Raw genomic sequence first — 15,707 nt, forward strand, 5'->3', positions numbered from 1 at the left:
ATGACACTCAGGTAGAGCCTGCTGATTCTGTCTCATGAGAAAAGATTCGACTGTGGGTAGGATGCCACAGCTCTGAAGAAGGATTTGAACGTGAATGAACAGTAGTACTCGGCAAGTGCAGAGTAAAACTATAGCAACAGAGAGATCAAAAGTTTAGCTGCCCAGGATGTAGGAAAATCAGCATGGCCTGTGGTCATGTGACGACCTGAGGTGCTGTATCCTTCGACATACCTGCAGGCATGTACTGAAGTGGTCAAGTTGTCTCTACGGAGCAGCACTGCAGAGGCTCAAGGTGACAAAGAATCTTTTGGGTTGGGGTCTAGCCTGTCACTGGGTGCTATTGTGCATGCCTCAGAACATGTGGTAATGGCTAAAGGTATTTTGTTTATCGCGTCCCTGGCATTTGCAGGATGGAGACCAGAACTACACAGACTACAGTACACAGGCCAGGCCCCACGCCCAAACATTCTCCAGTCCAGAACGTCAACAGCACAAAACCGAGCAGCCCTTGCTTACCACAGACCTCATTTCTCTACATGGACTCCTCTGGGGGCCAGTTTCAATTATTAGAAACTTTCTCAACTTGAACACAAATCCTCCTGTTTAAAGCTGCTGCCTCCACACTTGAACCTGCTCTCAGATCTTTCCCAGCTCTGCAGATGATATGGTGCTCATGAGAGGAACTAAAAGAAGATTCAAGGAGCATGAGATACAAGGCAGGAGCTCCAGCTCTGGGGTCCAGGGCCCCTGAAAGCAGTTTCATGCTCTCAGCACCCTAAAAGATTCACAAGTTGACAGGGATATCTCTGAGCATAAATCCCATTAGGCCACTCCCAGAATTGCCTTCAGGGCCTCATTAAGCATTCAAGAGGTGAAAGGGGAAAACCTTCAGTCAAGCTGGCTCTGCTCTTGTGACACTCTGAGTTATTCTCAGACTTGTCTCGCTTTGTCTGAAGTTGAGAAGGGCTGCATGTGACCCAGGCAGTCCATATACCCTTCTCCTGTCCTTCTTGCTTTGGTTATCTATTTTTAAAAATTAAACCTATATGTCTCTGTGTGGGAATTTATATGAGTACATATGCCCATGGATTCCAGAAGATGGTACTGGATGTCCTGGAGCTGGAGTTATAGGTGGCCATGAATCACCAACATGGGTGCTGGGTACTGATACTGGAGAGTCCTCTGCAAGAACTGCATGAGTTCTCAACCACTGAGTGATCTCTTCAGTCTCCAGGCAGTCATTTCTCACAGCTCCAGACTAGAGCTGAGTTTTCCAGAGCTGACACATGCATACCCAGAGCCATTCCCTCTGTCCTGCAGAGCTGCTGGGACTCACTCCAGCTGTGACTCAGAGTGGGAGAGATAGGGCTCAAAAAGAAGACTGCTACCAGGCCATAGGGAGTCACCACGGAGACTGCCAAACTGCTGGGTTAGCTCCAATCCAGACAGCACAATGCCAAGGCCCAATCACAGCCTCCAACAGGCAAGGGACAGACCAGAGAGGCCAGCAGGCACCAGTGACAAAAGAGTGCTGTAAGACCAAGGGTCAGTCATACACAGCTGGGGCAAGTGGGTCACATGGTAACACTGTACCATAAGAACCTCAATGCCAAAGGCAGCTACAGTCTCCACTCTCCAAAGAATACTGGTGGGCTCAAGACAGGAATGGAGCCTAGCAGGCTCAGACCTTCCACAGGGCACACAGGATGGCGGGAAGAGATGCCTTCCTGGGTGATCTCTCTACTACAGAGGCATTATTGCTCGCCCTGAGCCTCTCTACCATTCAACCCAGGCTGTCAGCCTTCACCCTGGGAGTTCTTCATCTCTCACTCCAGGATGGACAGACAGATAAGGAGCCAAGTTACCACTATGTCTCCTGAGTCTAAGCATGGCCTGTGCAGATGCCTGTGCCCAGCTGAGGGTCAGGAACCACTGTGCACATTGTGTAGTCACCAGGCACTGCCAAGGATGGCAGGAAATTCTCACAGACTACCCTCCAGCACTTGCTTTTGCCAGCACTAGCAGTGGGGCCATGATTCAGGGGACCTGATTGGCTGGTTTCTTCTGAGCAGTCTCCTACCCAAGGCCCACTAGGGAGTTGCTGCAAGGTCAGGGTGGCATCAGAGGTGGCCAGGGCCATATGCAAAGCATGAGCAGGAAAGGCTGCTCCCAGGGGCTGTCCTACAGCATCTGTTGCAGGTGGCTGGGTACAGAGTCGCAGAATTTTGTCCACTTTGAGCAGAGACACCACAGGCACTCATGGTGACAAGTCCTCACACTTGAGGTACTGCATATCCCTTCCTCAATATGTTCTCTAAGACACACTGGCTCAAAGTAGAGATTCTGGATTGTCCCAGGATGGCAAGGGTCTCAGAACTCCAGTTCCCAGTCCTTCCTATAAGGACAAAGGCCTGGATTCCAGGTCAGTGTTTGTTCTCTCCAGCTATGTCAGTCAGTCATGGGGTAGGGCTCGCCAAAAAGGTCCCACTGTCCCACAGCAGGGCCTTGTAACCAACCTGCATTCCCATGAATATCTCCCACCTCCCTTGCATGATTGCCCAGGTCTGACAGGGATGCACACAGCTGCCCAAGAGACAGCTAAGGGGAAGGAAAATGGAGAGCCAACATCACCAAGCCACATGGATCCTCAGTCTGAATGTTTGTCCACTGCAGAGGTCACTACCACCATCACACTGTTAGAGTATTGGGCCAGGATCTCTGCTACAGCCTAGCAGCCCAGCTGGAGCAGAGCAGCCCTCATTCAAACTCTTACACTTGCCTGAATGTTGGCCTCTGCCTGGTCCAGTGTTATGTATAAGGATAAGTGGGGGCCTTATATTCTCCACCAGGGCTACCCATCCCACATTCCACACCCCACATGGGCCACGTGTGGGACCAACTCTGGGTACATACACCCAGAGAGAGCCCCTGAGGACACAGCCCTACCCAGCACTCATACCAAATCTGAGGTACTGTCCTGTTGGCTATATGGGGCAGGGAGGCCTGCACCTCACACAGACAGGCCGTCTGGGCAGCCATTTTCCATGTCCTGCCCCTGGCCGCCCCTGCAGCACCTGTACTCTCACTCACTGTCTCTCCATCACAGGCAGTCTGGTCAGGAGGCTCCTTCCCTATCCTCACCTGAATCTATAACCTTAAAGGAGCACAGAAGAGATGAGAAGGAGTCAAGACTATCTCATCCCAGGGCTTGGACTCCCTGGAAGGTCCTTGGATCCCTAAACACCCCACCCAAAAAAGCACCACTAGTCATGTCTAGGCTGGCCTCTGTAGAATGTCCACAGCCTCTCTGCCCAAGACAACTAAGCTCTGCCTAGCTCTGACCCTAGGCACCACCCCTCCAAAATGTCCCTAGTGTCCTCTTCCTTACCTGATGGGATCCTGCATTCAGCCCTGGGGTCTCCTGTCACTGTTATTGGTGGATAGAGGGGTACTATTGCAGAGACCTGACAGACACACTAGCTGCAGGTACTCTGTTGTGCTGACCCAGGCCATCTAAACCTACTAAGCTTTTGCTCATTTGTCCACCTGAAGGGAGTAACCTACCAAGCTCTCAGGGCAGCCTGTACACTGCCTGCATGGAGCACCTGGCACAGCTCCAAAACACCACCAGCCTAAGCCTTGGGGGCAGGGGTTCCCAACATGGCTTCAGCCCCAAATGCAAGCCCCAGGAGGATGGTGATGAGGGGAAAGAAACAGGGAAGGGGATGGAGAGCTGCACAAGAAGACAGTACACATGATCAAGAGGAGTCACACACACACACACAAATGCCCAAACCGTCGTCTGGCACAAGGACACAGCAAAGCTGATGGTTACAAAGGAAGATGGCAACCCAAAGGTATGAGGGTATAGACTGTGTACCCAGCATCTGGGTGTGCCACACCACATGTGCATAAGACCCAGAGGGGGCTGGGTCAGGTGGCCCCCTGCACATGTGTGAGTCTGAAAATCTAGTTATTACATGTTATAAGGGACTATGAAATGCTGCTGGGTATTGCTCAGTGGTATAGTATTTTTCTAGCATACACAAGGCCCTGGGCTCAATGTCCAACATGGAAGGGAAAAAAAAAATAAACAGGCACCATCAATGAATGACTTACAGAAGCCCTCAAAATATCTAGAAACAAACTGAGGAAGTCAAAGGCTTACACACCACAGAACATGGTGCATGACTGAAGAAGGCACACATGAGTGGAGAGAGAGACATGGTTAGAGTGCTCATGGTTAGAAGTCTTAAGTCTGTCAAGAGAACAATGTGCAACCTAAAGGCATTGCAATCCCTATCAAAATCCAGCTGCCTCGTTTCCTTTTTCCTTATTTTTAATTTTGCAGAAATGTAACAGTCAACCCCCCAGTTTAAACATTAAGTTGCAAGGGACTAAATACTTGGTCCCAATTAGCCAAAATAATTCTGAAAAGAAAGGGGGTCGGGGGTGAAACATAAAGACTCACACTTCTGATTTCAAAACACACTACAAACCCACAGTATGCAAAACCATGTGGCATTGGCCTAATGATAGACATAAATTCCTAGGGAACAGTACTGATAGGTCAGAAATAAATCCTCATGTACAAATGATTTTCAACAAGGGATATTTGATGGGCAAAAGTGATCTTCAGAAACACTGTGGGAAGCTGAGTGTTATGACACACACCTATAACCCCAGCACATGGGAAGCTGAGTCAGACACACCATGAGTTCGAGGAGAGACTAAGCTACACAGCAAGACTGTCTCAAAACACCAAGACAGCTGGAGCTGGGGGGATGCTCCTTCACTAAGGTTCTTGCCACAAGGACCTGATTTCTGATGCCCTGTGCCCATGTTAAAACAATCAGCAAAACCCACAGTGTGGGATTCCTCCTGTAATCCTAGTGCTTGGTGAGAAGAGGGCAGGAGGGTCCATGGGGCATGCCAGCCAGCTGTCCAGTCTTGCCAAGTGAGGGAGTTCCAGGCCAATGAAAGAGCCTGTCTAAAAAGAGAAAGAAAGAAAGGGGGGAAGAGAGAGAGAGAGAAGGAGGGAGGGAAGGAGGGAAGGAAGAAGGAAGGAAGGAAGGGAGGAAGGAAGGGAAGAAGGGAGGGAACAAAGAATAAAAAAAGAGAGTGATAGAAGAAATACTTAACATGAGCCTCTGGCCTCCACACTCACTCCTGCACATGGGTGCACACACATAAACATGTACAAAGGTATGACTCACGCAAACCTAAAGAATGTGGCCAAGTAACCACGTCACAAAACTCAAAAACCAGGAACCAAAAACTTCTTTCTTTGGGCATATACCTTAGGATTTCATGACATCAGTGAGCATGGCATTAAATAGATGAATAAATAAATAAATAAATAGCCCAAGATTCCACATAGAACAACGGAACAAATACTTTAAAGTGCTTGCCACCAAGGCTGATGATCTGAGTTCAATCCCTAGGACCCATATGGTAGAAGAGAACTGACTTGTGCAAGTTGTCCTCTGACCTACGCATACACACACACACACACACACACACACACACACACATACACACATCTGTGGCATGTGCTGCTTTCTACCATACAAATAAATAAATTGCATTTAAAAAAATTTAAAAGTCAAACACAGAGGTGCATGTCTTTGATTCCAGCACTCAGAAGGCAGAACCAGGTGGATCTCTGTGAGTTCAAAGCTAACCTTGACTGAAAAACAAGTTCCAGGCCAGTCAGGACTACATGATAAGACTCTGTCTCAAAAACAAACAAAAACCAAAAACAGCAAATAAAATAGGGGAACTTTTAAAAGTCTGAAGAATTGAGGGCCAGGGAGATTTCTTAGTGGCTAAGTGGTGCTTGCTGCCAAGCCTGAAAATATGAGTGAGATTCCTGGGTCCCACACGGCAGAAAGAACAGTACCAAGTCTCACAAGTTTTCCTCTGACTTTCACATGTACGTGATAGTGTGCATGCACTCTCTCTCACACACACACACAATATACACACATACATACATGCACACACACTGGCATATATGTGATGGTGTGTGTATGCTCATCACACACACATGCAACAGACACATTGACATGTACGTGATGGTATATATGCACTCATGAGCATACACACAAGTAAATAAATAGATAATTTTTTTTTAAATAAAGAGTTGAAAGTATGAAATTCTTCAAAGAAGTCACTGGAGTAAACCGTGTAACAACTGATTTCACAAGAGACTCTTCAGACACTAAAAGCACGAACAAGAAATATAAATAAGTAAGTAAGCTGGATCTCATTAAAGTGGAACACTTATGCACCAGTGGGTGATATCAAGAACATGCAGTTAACCCAGGGAAATAGAAAAACTAAACACAGCACAACACTTGCAAATCATGTATCTGATAAAGGTAGGGTTGCTAGAACACATACAGCAGCTCTAAAGCTCACGATGAAGAGAAACAATCCAATTTTAAAAAGACAAAGGAAAGGACAAACAGGATGGCTTGGTGGGTAAAAGTGTTTGCTGCCCAGCTTGGCGACCTCGGTTTGATGCCCTGGACCCACACAATGGAGGAAGGACCTAACTCCTGCAAGGTGTCCTCTGCCCACACACATGCTGTGGCATGTGAGCATGTGCACACAGCCCAGCACACATGAGAGATAGTAAAATAAAGAAGACAATGAAACTTGGGAGTGAGTGTGCCTCAGCTCTGGATTCCACCCCCTACCGTGAGGAATGGAGGGGCCTTCAGTAGACTTTTCTCAAAGCCAAAGACTAAAACACCAGCCGGCAGAGGCAAGGTGCCCCGCACCATCAATTATCAGGAACAAGCCAAAAAACACTGCTTCACACCCACACCCCACGAGGATGGCTATAATAAAAAGACTGGAAAACAGTAAGCACTGGTGAAGACTGGAGCGGGGCCCTGGAGCAAATACCCTGTTGGTTATTCAAAAAGTTAAATATAGGGCTGGGGGTGCAGCTTGGTGGTAACACATGTGGTTAGTACACACAGAAAAACTGAAAACAGGTGTTCAACCAAACGTCTGTGCACAAATGTGCACAGCAACACTGTTTACAACAGACCCTGGCGGAGGCTGCCCAAAGTCAACCTAACTGACAATAGACAACCAGACAGGAGATTATTCAGCCGTTTAAAACCAAAAGCAAAAAACAAGAAAACAATAAATATCAACACAGGGCACTGTGTGAATGAGCCTCAAAAATTGAAGCCAGATTCAAAATGCTCGATGTTGTATGAGTCTGTTTACACAAAATATCCCAAGAATAGATAAATCCATGGGGCCAGAAGGGGATAGGGACAGGCAGGAAAAGACACACAGCACCTCAAAGGATAGAAGGGTTACTTCTAAAGGATGAAGATGCTCGGGAACTAGGCAGAAGGGAGGGCCACAGAGCACATGTGCATGGGGTGCCACTGAGCTCTTCCTTATGTGGTGCAGAGGTAAACTGTCTACCTTCAAATGGTTAACATCACACTAACTGAATTTCACCTCTGCCTTGTCAGAAACAAGTGCCTTGGCTGCTGTACTTGCCTGAGACCTCTGAAGTCTCAGAGTTGGAGATGACAGCCAAGAGGGCTCAAGTTCCAGATAGGTTTTTCTTTTTAAATTCAGTACTTTGTGGTGGTACCACTAGTCCAGTAACACCACACCACAAAGCTGAGAGTGGAAATCACCAGAAATATGGGGAGCAAAGATGACCAGCAAGGAAGGCAGGGGAAGAGAGGAACCCAGCCTGGACTGTTCAGGTGGCTGCTTGGAGCAGGGACCCCTCCAGAGCCAGCAGTGCCTGTGGACCTCTTGTTGGGCTCTCATGGCAGCACACTGTGTTATTCATGGACTCATGCATGGGGTTGACGGCATCCAGTGTCTGTTCAAACCTTAAACCAAGAGTACATGCCAGGTACTTCCTCCTCAGCACACCCTCTTAGAGGTGAGCACATCTACCTGCCCTGGCTCATAGTACAACTGCTCAGGTCAGGAAAGCCAAGTGTGACAGACAGAGGCTTGCCTGCCTCTGGGTCAGCGCTGAGAATGGAGTTAACATTGTGACCTAACAGACTACCTTCCACTCACAGTTTGTATGGGGATCTGTCACTGACTGTCTCAGGCTCCAGCTGGTAGGCTTGTTTTATCCACACTAGAGACTGAGAAGTTAGAGGATTCTTGCAGGGCACTTTACCATGCACTGTTAGATGGTGGTTTGGTTCAAGAGCAACTCTTATTAAGAGTCTGGCAAATGTGAGGCACTATCAGGAAAAGGTCAAAGGAGAAGGAAAGGAAGTGGCCTGGGACAACAGGGTTGGCACTTGGTGTCCCAGATCTTGGGCCATCTGGAGTTATGCCTAATGCCCGACTGGCCCCAAACAAATGTGGGCTGCAATCCTGTGCTTGTACCATGCCTGTTAGGCCAGGCAAACAGTTCCAGTTTAAAAACAAACAAACAAACAAACAAACATCATGGAGATTAGGATGAGGCTCACACAAAGCCGCTTCCTTCCAGACATCTGCCCCTCTTAGGAAACACTGTTTGCATTCCTGGTTTCCTGGATGCTGAGTGGACATTCTTCCCACTTTTTCCAGAACTTTGCAAAGTCACATAGGGAGAGTCCCCTGTCTTAAAGTGATGAGCCAGGGTGGATGATGTCTCAGAGGTTAAGAACACACGTTGCTCTTGCAAAGGGTAGGTTTCAATTCCCAGCACCCACATAATCATCCATAATTCCAGTTCCAGGGAATATGACACCCTATTGTGACTGAGTAGGTACCAGGCATGCACATGGTGCACACAGATACAGGCAAGCGAAACTTTCATACATATAAAGAAATAAATAAGTAAATCTAACAAAAATGGTGAATTATTATTCCTAAGTACATCTGTCTTGTACTAAGTACATGTTGTCTCTGTGGGAAGGGCTTCTTTCCCATATTTTGTATCAGAGTCTTTGCTAGCCCAGACCCCACTTGGCCGAGTCTTCTGCCTGTGGGACACAGACATGGCTAGCCAACCACAGAGCAGGCATGCTGAGCATTGCCACAGGCCCTGCTCCACATCTCCAGGTACCCCAGATGCAATGCTACTCCAGGGACCTTAAATCTAAGTGGATAAAATGAAAACCCACACAAGCCATCTCGGTCTGAGGGGAATGGACATAGAAACGGAGCCCCCAGGAAGAAGGACAAACAGACATGATGTTCCCAGAAACCCTCCCTCTCACTTAAATGGTGGCCTCCTACCCCTACCTCATATCTGCCCCAACAGCAGCCACTGGGATTCTGACAAAACCTGTCTCAAGTAGGGTAATACAAGCCTTTAACTGCACCCAGGAGGATAAAGGCTTCAAACCTGGCTAGGTTACTCAGTGAGACCCTGTCTTGAAAAAGGAGGAGGAGGAGGAAAGGAAGGAAAAGAGAAGAAAGGGAGGAAGGGAGGGAGGGAGAGAAGGAGAGAGGGAGGGAAGGAGGGAAGGGAAGGAAAGAAAAAAGGAAAAACAACACAAACTTGGCCCAGATCCTCAGCTTCCACTCCCTCCCTTGCACCCCACAGTGCACCTCCTGCCTATACCTCAGTCCCTCCTTTCTTGACCTCTCTGCCTTCATTCCTATTACTTTGCTCCCACAGATCTCATTTGCCACTCTGAGACATGACACTCGTACCCCCCCCCACACACACACACACATAAAGAGTGAGCTAGGAGTCCATCTGTAAGCAAGAACCCAGTAACGGGCAGGCAAGCAGTCCACATAGCCACCCCCAGAGGTCTCACTGCCATTTCCAAGGACCCCCCCCCCCAGAACACAGAATAAATATTTACTGAAAGACAAGTGAAAATTTGGTCGCTAAAGTCACCTGCTCATCTTTTAAGCTTTCCAAAGCCAATTTCATTGGCAATGCCTCCAAGGAAACTTCTGATAGAATGATCACCCATAAAAGGGTCAGAGGGTCAGGTTTAAGGATGTTGGATGAATTTATGCAGCCATTCCTGCCTCCCAAAGGTCAAAATTCTTCCAAGCAAGTCACTGACAACTGAGAGGCCAGGTCTTCCAACATGAGCAGGAGGCAGGATTGCTGGCATGGGATCTGCTCCCATCAACCCGATACATGATACAGACACAAGGAAGGCCCTTAGTTTTTAACCAAGGGCTTCTGCACAAGAGTAAGACTTCTAAAGAGAACAGGTTCTCAAGGCTCTTATAGCGCTCCGGGTCCCTACCAAATGGACCAGACATGACACCTCTCAGGGCAACTGGCCTCCGACTGCTTCCTACAAGGTCCTGCCTTCAAATCTATCCCTTCTGAATCTAAGACCCAACTTCCAGGGAGCACCACAGGAACCCCAGAAAAGCAGAAGAAATTTCAGACATGGCCAAGACAGTATTAGATGAAGAATCTTGCAGTGGCTTAGAGAGAGGCCACTCAGACACAGGAACAGAATGGAGAGGATCCTTCCCCATGCTCCCCACTCCCCACCATCCTCTTCAAGAAATGCAGAATAAGGTCTCTTCAGTGTGGCACATACCTCATCCCATAGGACTGTCCCCAAAAACATTGCTTGCAAGGGTACTGTGGAGCCTGGTGCCATCTCAGAGGCACACTCACCATGGACTCAAGCTTAGGCTTAAGAAAGCAGTTGTCCCAAGCAAGTCTAGGCCCCAGAATCAGTGAAGCGCCACCACTCTGCACTGTAAGCACGGGTGACTTAAGAGATCCTTGTTCTAATCCTCCCCAAAGCAAGGCTGGCTGGAAATGTGTAATGTGACCCCAGTAGGACAAACTGAGGCTTTCTAGTTACTGTGGGGGTTTTGGTTTTGTTTTTTTTGTTTTTGTTTTTGTTTTTGTTTTTTATTTCAAGACAGGGTTTTTCTATGTAGTTCTGGCTATCCTGGTTCTCACTCTGTAAACTAGGCTGCCCTCGAACTCAGATATACACCTGCTTCCATCTTCCAAGGACTGGAATTAAAGGCCTGTGCCACCATTGCCTGGCTACTGTGTTTATTTTTATGGTTACTGTGTATTGCAAGTTACAATGATGCTCTATTTTGGAGAATGATACAAAGTTTCCTTTTAAAAGAAATGTTTGCCAGAGTAAGGAATCCAATGCTGTGTGGAATTTGGAAACAGGAAAAGTACATCAAGGAGGGAAACCTGGCTAAAGAAGTTTGAGTAAAGGGTGGCACTAAGTCCCGAGTATTGAGCCAAAGTTCTCACGTTGGTTTCAAAGCTGGCAAAGCCAACTAGGTAAGTTAGAAGTGGAGTAGAAGTTATGTGCAGCCAAACTCTACCCTTCTGTTGTTATTGGTGTTCTGGTATATATATTTTTTATTACTTTTAAATTTTATTTTGGAAGAGAGCTCATGCCATGGTATACACGGGTAGGTCAGAGGACATCTTGCATCTAGCAAGGCCTTTATCTTGGCAGCAGGCCTTTATCTGCTGAGCCATCTCACCAGCCTTTGTTGCTTCTTTTGAGACAGGGTCTCAGATACCCAAGGCTGATTGACCTCCAATTTGATGTATAACCAAGAATAGCCTTGAACTCTTGATATTCCTGTCTTCAACCTCCCGGGTGCTTAGATTAGACACATGCTCTACCATTCCTGGGGATGCCATTTTAAAAATGTCTTCAGTAATCCTTGTTTCCTCAAGATCAAAAAGTGTAAAATCATACAAGCTGTTCAAACATGAGGTAAAATGTAAACTCTGGGGGAATTAACAATCCAGGTGCTACATAGCTCTGAAGAGAACCATTAGGGGTCTTCCAAGAATAACTGGAGGGAGAGACACACAGCGAGCTGACCACATGCCTTCCACTCCTGAACAAGAGAGGGGCCCAGAGATCTGTTCCAGGCTATAGGAGCAGGAAGAGGCCCAGGCCTCTCCCTCCCTGCCTCACTTAGGCCCCAACCCTTGACCCTGCACAAAGCTAGCTAGAGCTCTAGACCCACAAAGAGGCGCCACTCAGGGTGCACTTGAGCATAAGAAAACACCTGCCATGAGCGATCCCTTTAACTGCCCAGAGAGGCCCAAATGCATCTGTGCTAATCAACTGCCTGTCCCAGATCACATCAAAATCCTCAGAGAAATAGTAAGGTGACTAGACCTCCAAAAATAAAGCAAACAATAAACAACAAACCTCTTCCAATATCAAGACTCAATTATCTCATCCCTCCCACTTTCTCTGCCTCAGCAGCAGCCCAGTTGACAGGTACCCAGAGGTGCTATAGGCCCTAGATTGAGACAGGAAGAAGGGGTGCCACCACTCTCAGGGCTACTCAAGTCCAGATTCTCAGCGTTTCTGGATTTGGAGAGGCCCCCAGGCTCTTAGCCACTGTGATCGGACCACAAACTCCTCGGAAATGGATGCCAGTTGGTCACTGTTTATAGTGCCCCTGTTTGGAGCAGAGCTCAGGGGTCACACACCTCTGAGTGCTCTCCACAACCCTGGATATTTGGGGGAGGCAACACAGGATACTCTAGAGATTCCAATGAGCCATAAAGGGCCACCTCTAGTAAGGACAGCCAGGTTGCCTTACAGGAGTGGGCCTCTGTCCCAGGGCCTACAGATGTGAGGAGGCCCATCACATCCTGGCTACCCAGCTTCCCATACTTAAAAGATAACTAGACCAGAGTCCACAGCTCTCTTTCAAGACTCTCTATAAAGATCCTGGATGTGAGATAACAGAAGGGTCTTCTCTCTAGAAGGAAGGACAGGACCGTCCAGAACCACACACCTTTCTCTCCCTCCAGCCTGCTACTAAAAACTCACACCCAGGGGACAGACCTGTCCAGCTTCAGGCCAGCCCTCTTGAGGCCCAAGCACATCCCACAGGCAAAGTCAAACACAAGAGAACCTGTTGGAGCAGTTTAAGCAGGATGATCACCTCTTTCTCCTCCTCTTACTTCTAACTAGGAAGGGACTTAGGCTCTTAAAAAGTAGACACAAGGCCAGGTCATGGCCACCGGCAAGGGCCCAGAGGGCGGGTTTAGTATCTCCAAGCTTACCTTTTTCCCTCCTCCCCATCTTCCTTAAAGAGCATAAGGTTATGTCAAAACTGGGATGTCTCTGTCTGAAGCAGAGAGGAGGGAAATGGGGAGCCGAGAAGGCCAGGAAATAGGTAGCCAAGCTACAACACCTCCACCCCAACACATAGACACTCACATCGGTCTGTCACTGCACTCCCGCCTAGGCCCGCAGGCCGGCCCGAGCCAGTAGGCACGCCGGGTCCCCAGAGGGGTCCTGCCCGCCAGGACAAGGTCCCAGGGAGGTTCCCGGGCTCCCGTACAGACTGGGGGCACTGGCCGCTACCTCGCTACCGTCCCCCCTGGTCCACCCGAGCCCTGCCAGCTCCGGAGCCCGCCAGTCGCGCCTCTCGGGGGACCCGCGCCGGGCCGCGCGCCCGCCTCTCCCGGCCCGGCCGCCCGGAGCCCGCGCGGGGAAAGTTCCTGCAACTTCGCAGGGGGCTGGCGCCGGGGGCCCCGGGCCTGGGCCTCGTCCGGCCCCCGGCCTCCGCGGCCACTGCGGCCCCGCTGTCAGACGGCCGGGTCCAGCCCCATCGCGGCCGGAGCCCCAACTTCCCCGCGCCCCTCACCCGCCCCGGCCGCGGGCCTCGCTTTGTGCGCGGCGGCCGTACGCCCCCGCCCTGGGCACAAAAGGGCGCGCGGCCCGGCGGCCGAACGCGGCTGCGGTGCCCGGCGGGGCCCGGGGCGCGCGACCGGGGCGCGGGGCTCAGTGGGCCGGGCGGGCCGCGGCGCGCTCACCTGCCGTGGAACCAGTCCTTGCAGGCATCGCACTCGATCATGAAGCGGGTAACGTCGTAGGGGAGCCGGCAGACGCAGTACACCGGCACCGTCGCCATGTTGCCGCGCCGCCGCTCGCCCCGCCGCTGCGCTGCCCGGGTCGGGCCGGGCCGGGCCGGGGGCCGCGCGGCGAGGGCGGCGGGGGCGGCGGGCGCGGGCGCCGCGGCCGGAGCGGACGGGGCCGGGGGCGCTCGGCTGGGCCCGCGCGCGCGCTCGCGGCCGGGCGCGTCCACACAATGCCGGCGCGGGCTGCTGGGGCCGCGCCGGGAGCCGCCCGCCGGGCCGCGGGGCGCAGGGCTGAGAGTGCGCGGGGGGCCCGGCCGCGTGCGGGACACAAAGCGAATGGACGCGCGGGGGTGGCGGGCGGGGAGCCGCGGCCCCACCGAAGGGACCCCCGGCCGCCGAGCGGCCGCTACGTCAGCGCCCCGGGTGGCGCCGCCTCCGCCCGCCGGCCTGGGCCCCGCTCCCGCCGCCGGGAAGGCGGGCCGCGGTAGAAGGTGGGCCGCGGGCCTGGAGGAGCCAGCAGCCGGGCCCGGGGGGACCCCGCGGGAGAGGGTGGCCCCGGGATGCCAAGGGAGACGAGCCGCGGAGCCCCCTGCCCCTGACTAAGTGAACACAGCCCGCACAGCTCTGCCTTAGCCAGAAGCAACTCCTTGGCCTTAACTTTCTTCTGACCCTGAAGTGGGATGGACAGGGGGATCTTCCTCCTCTTCCTGGGCCCGGCAGCCTCCCTCCCATCCCAAACTGCGACCGTGTTGCTGGCTCTTGAAAAACCTCCCCTTCCCCTTCTTTCTAGCTGGGGACTGCCTTGCTTCCTCGCACGATCCGGAGAACTTTCCCGATGCTCCGGCAAAAGTCAGGGGACCCGAGAGTCAACTGTTGTAGGACACAGCTTACCTGGCATTGGTGCCGCCCAGGACCCCTTATTACAACCCATAGACCCCCCCAGACCTTAGGAGCAGAGGACAGTCCAGTGAGTTGCAAATGAGCCACAGGACTGAGAGGAAAGACAAGAGGTTATGTTGTCGCTCTCACCCCTGCAGTCTTGCCCTATACTGGCTCTCTGGTCTCACCTGTCCTGCTTAGGGTTTTTTTGTTTGTTGGTTGGTGGGATATGAATAAGGGTCCTTCTCTGACCCCTACCCAGGTCGATCCTGATGAGCAGAGCCGCATATTTAGGAAGAAACCTGTCTGCTAGATTTGCTTCCCCTCTCAGTCCCCACAGTACGTGAGGATGCTAGTCTCTGCAGATAAATATCAGAGTTTCAGACCTCTGCTTACCTTGACAAGGCAGAGTCCCAGTTATTCCTGCCCAGAGAGCAGCTGCCAATCAGCTCCGCTGCTGCCAACTCAGGGGATAGCCTGTTTTGGAATCTGACCTCAGCCAACCCCTCTCCCCTTCCCAAACAGGTGAACCCAGAGCCACAAATCAAGATCTGACCAGGGTAAACAGTGTGTAAGCTAAGGGCACACATGTGGAAGGGGAGATAGGAAAATAACCTCGGAAATTGGGGGACGGGCAGGGTACCCCTTCAAACTGTACACAATGAACTCAATTCAAGCTACCTGCCTGAATTCCAGCTGTCACCTTGGGTCTCCTCTGTACTGGGCGGTTCTTCCCATTACAAGGCAAGGAATAGCTACTAATCTCGTCCCTGAACAGCATCAGCACCAGGCATGAGTCCTGGTGGGGTAGGCACTGCCCCGTTACCTAAGGCACACTCCCCAAGAGGTGGTGCACTTGCCATTTAGCAGAAGTGAAAACTGAAGCTCAGAGCAGTTAAATGCAAACGGGAAGTAGCCTGCCAAGGGTGGGGGCAGAGGGAGCAAGGGGAGAGCACACCCCTGCCCAAGTCCTGAACCTGTTCCTCTCTCTTCACCTTTCTCCCAGAAGGCCTGTCCTCCTTCT

The 15,707-nt window shown here is 51.0% G+C and overlaps 1 protein-coding gene and 1 long non-coding RNA gene across 3 annotated transcripts in view; one reads left to right on the forward strand and one right to left on the reverse strand.

Annotated features, from left to right (window-relative positions):
* Positions 1 to 14,151, reverse strand: part of Phf2 (PHD finger protein 2) — a 69,969-nt gene extending 55,818 nt beyond the window's left edge. The window contains exon 1 of the mRNA XM_031359735.1: positions 13,760 to 14,151. Coding sequence (XP_031215595.1) covers positions 13,760 to 13,857 — 98 coding nt within the window. The 5' untranslated portion in view covers positions 13,858 to 14,151. The remainder of the gene's footprint in view (positions 1 to 13,759) is intronic.
* LOC116082787 overlaps positions 13,676 to 15,707 on the forward strand; it is a 7,231-nt gene continuing 5,199 nt past the window's right edge. Inside the window, exon 1 of one of the 2 annotated variants that reach the window (XR_004115432.1) lies at positions 13,676 to 13,807. This is a non-coding gene — a long non-coding RNA (uncharacterized LOC116082787). Of the gene's footprint in view, positions 13,808 to 14,066; positions 14,296 to 15,707 lie in introns of those variants that run through there. The other variant, XR_004115433.1, reaches the window with a different exon arrangement.

This window comes from Mastomys coucha, unplaced genomic scaffold, assembly GCF_008632895.1.
Source record: "Mastomys coucha isolate ucsf_1 unplaced genomic scaffold, UCSF_Mcou_1 pScaffold7, whole genome shotgun sequence".
In the NCBI taxonomy this organism is placed as follows: domain Eukaryota; kingdom Metazoa; phylum Chordata; class Mammalia; order Rodentia; family Muridae; genus Mastomys; species Mastomys coucha.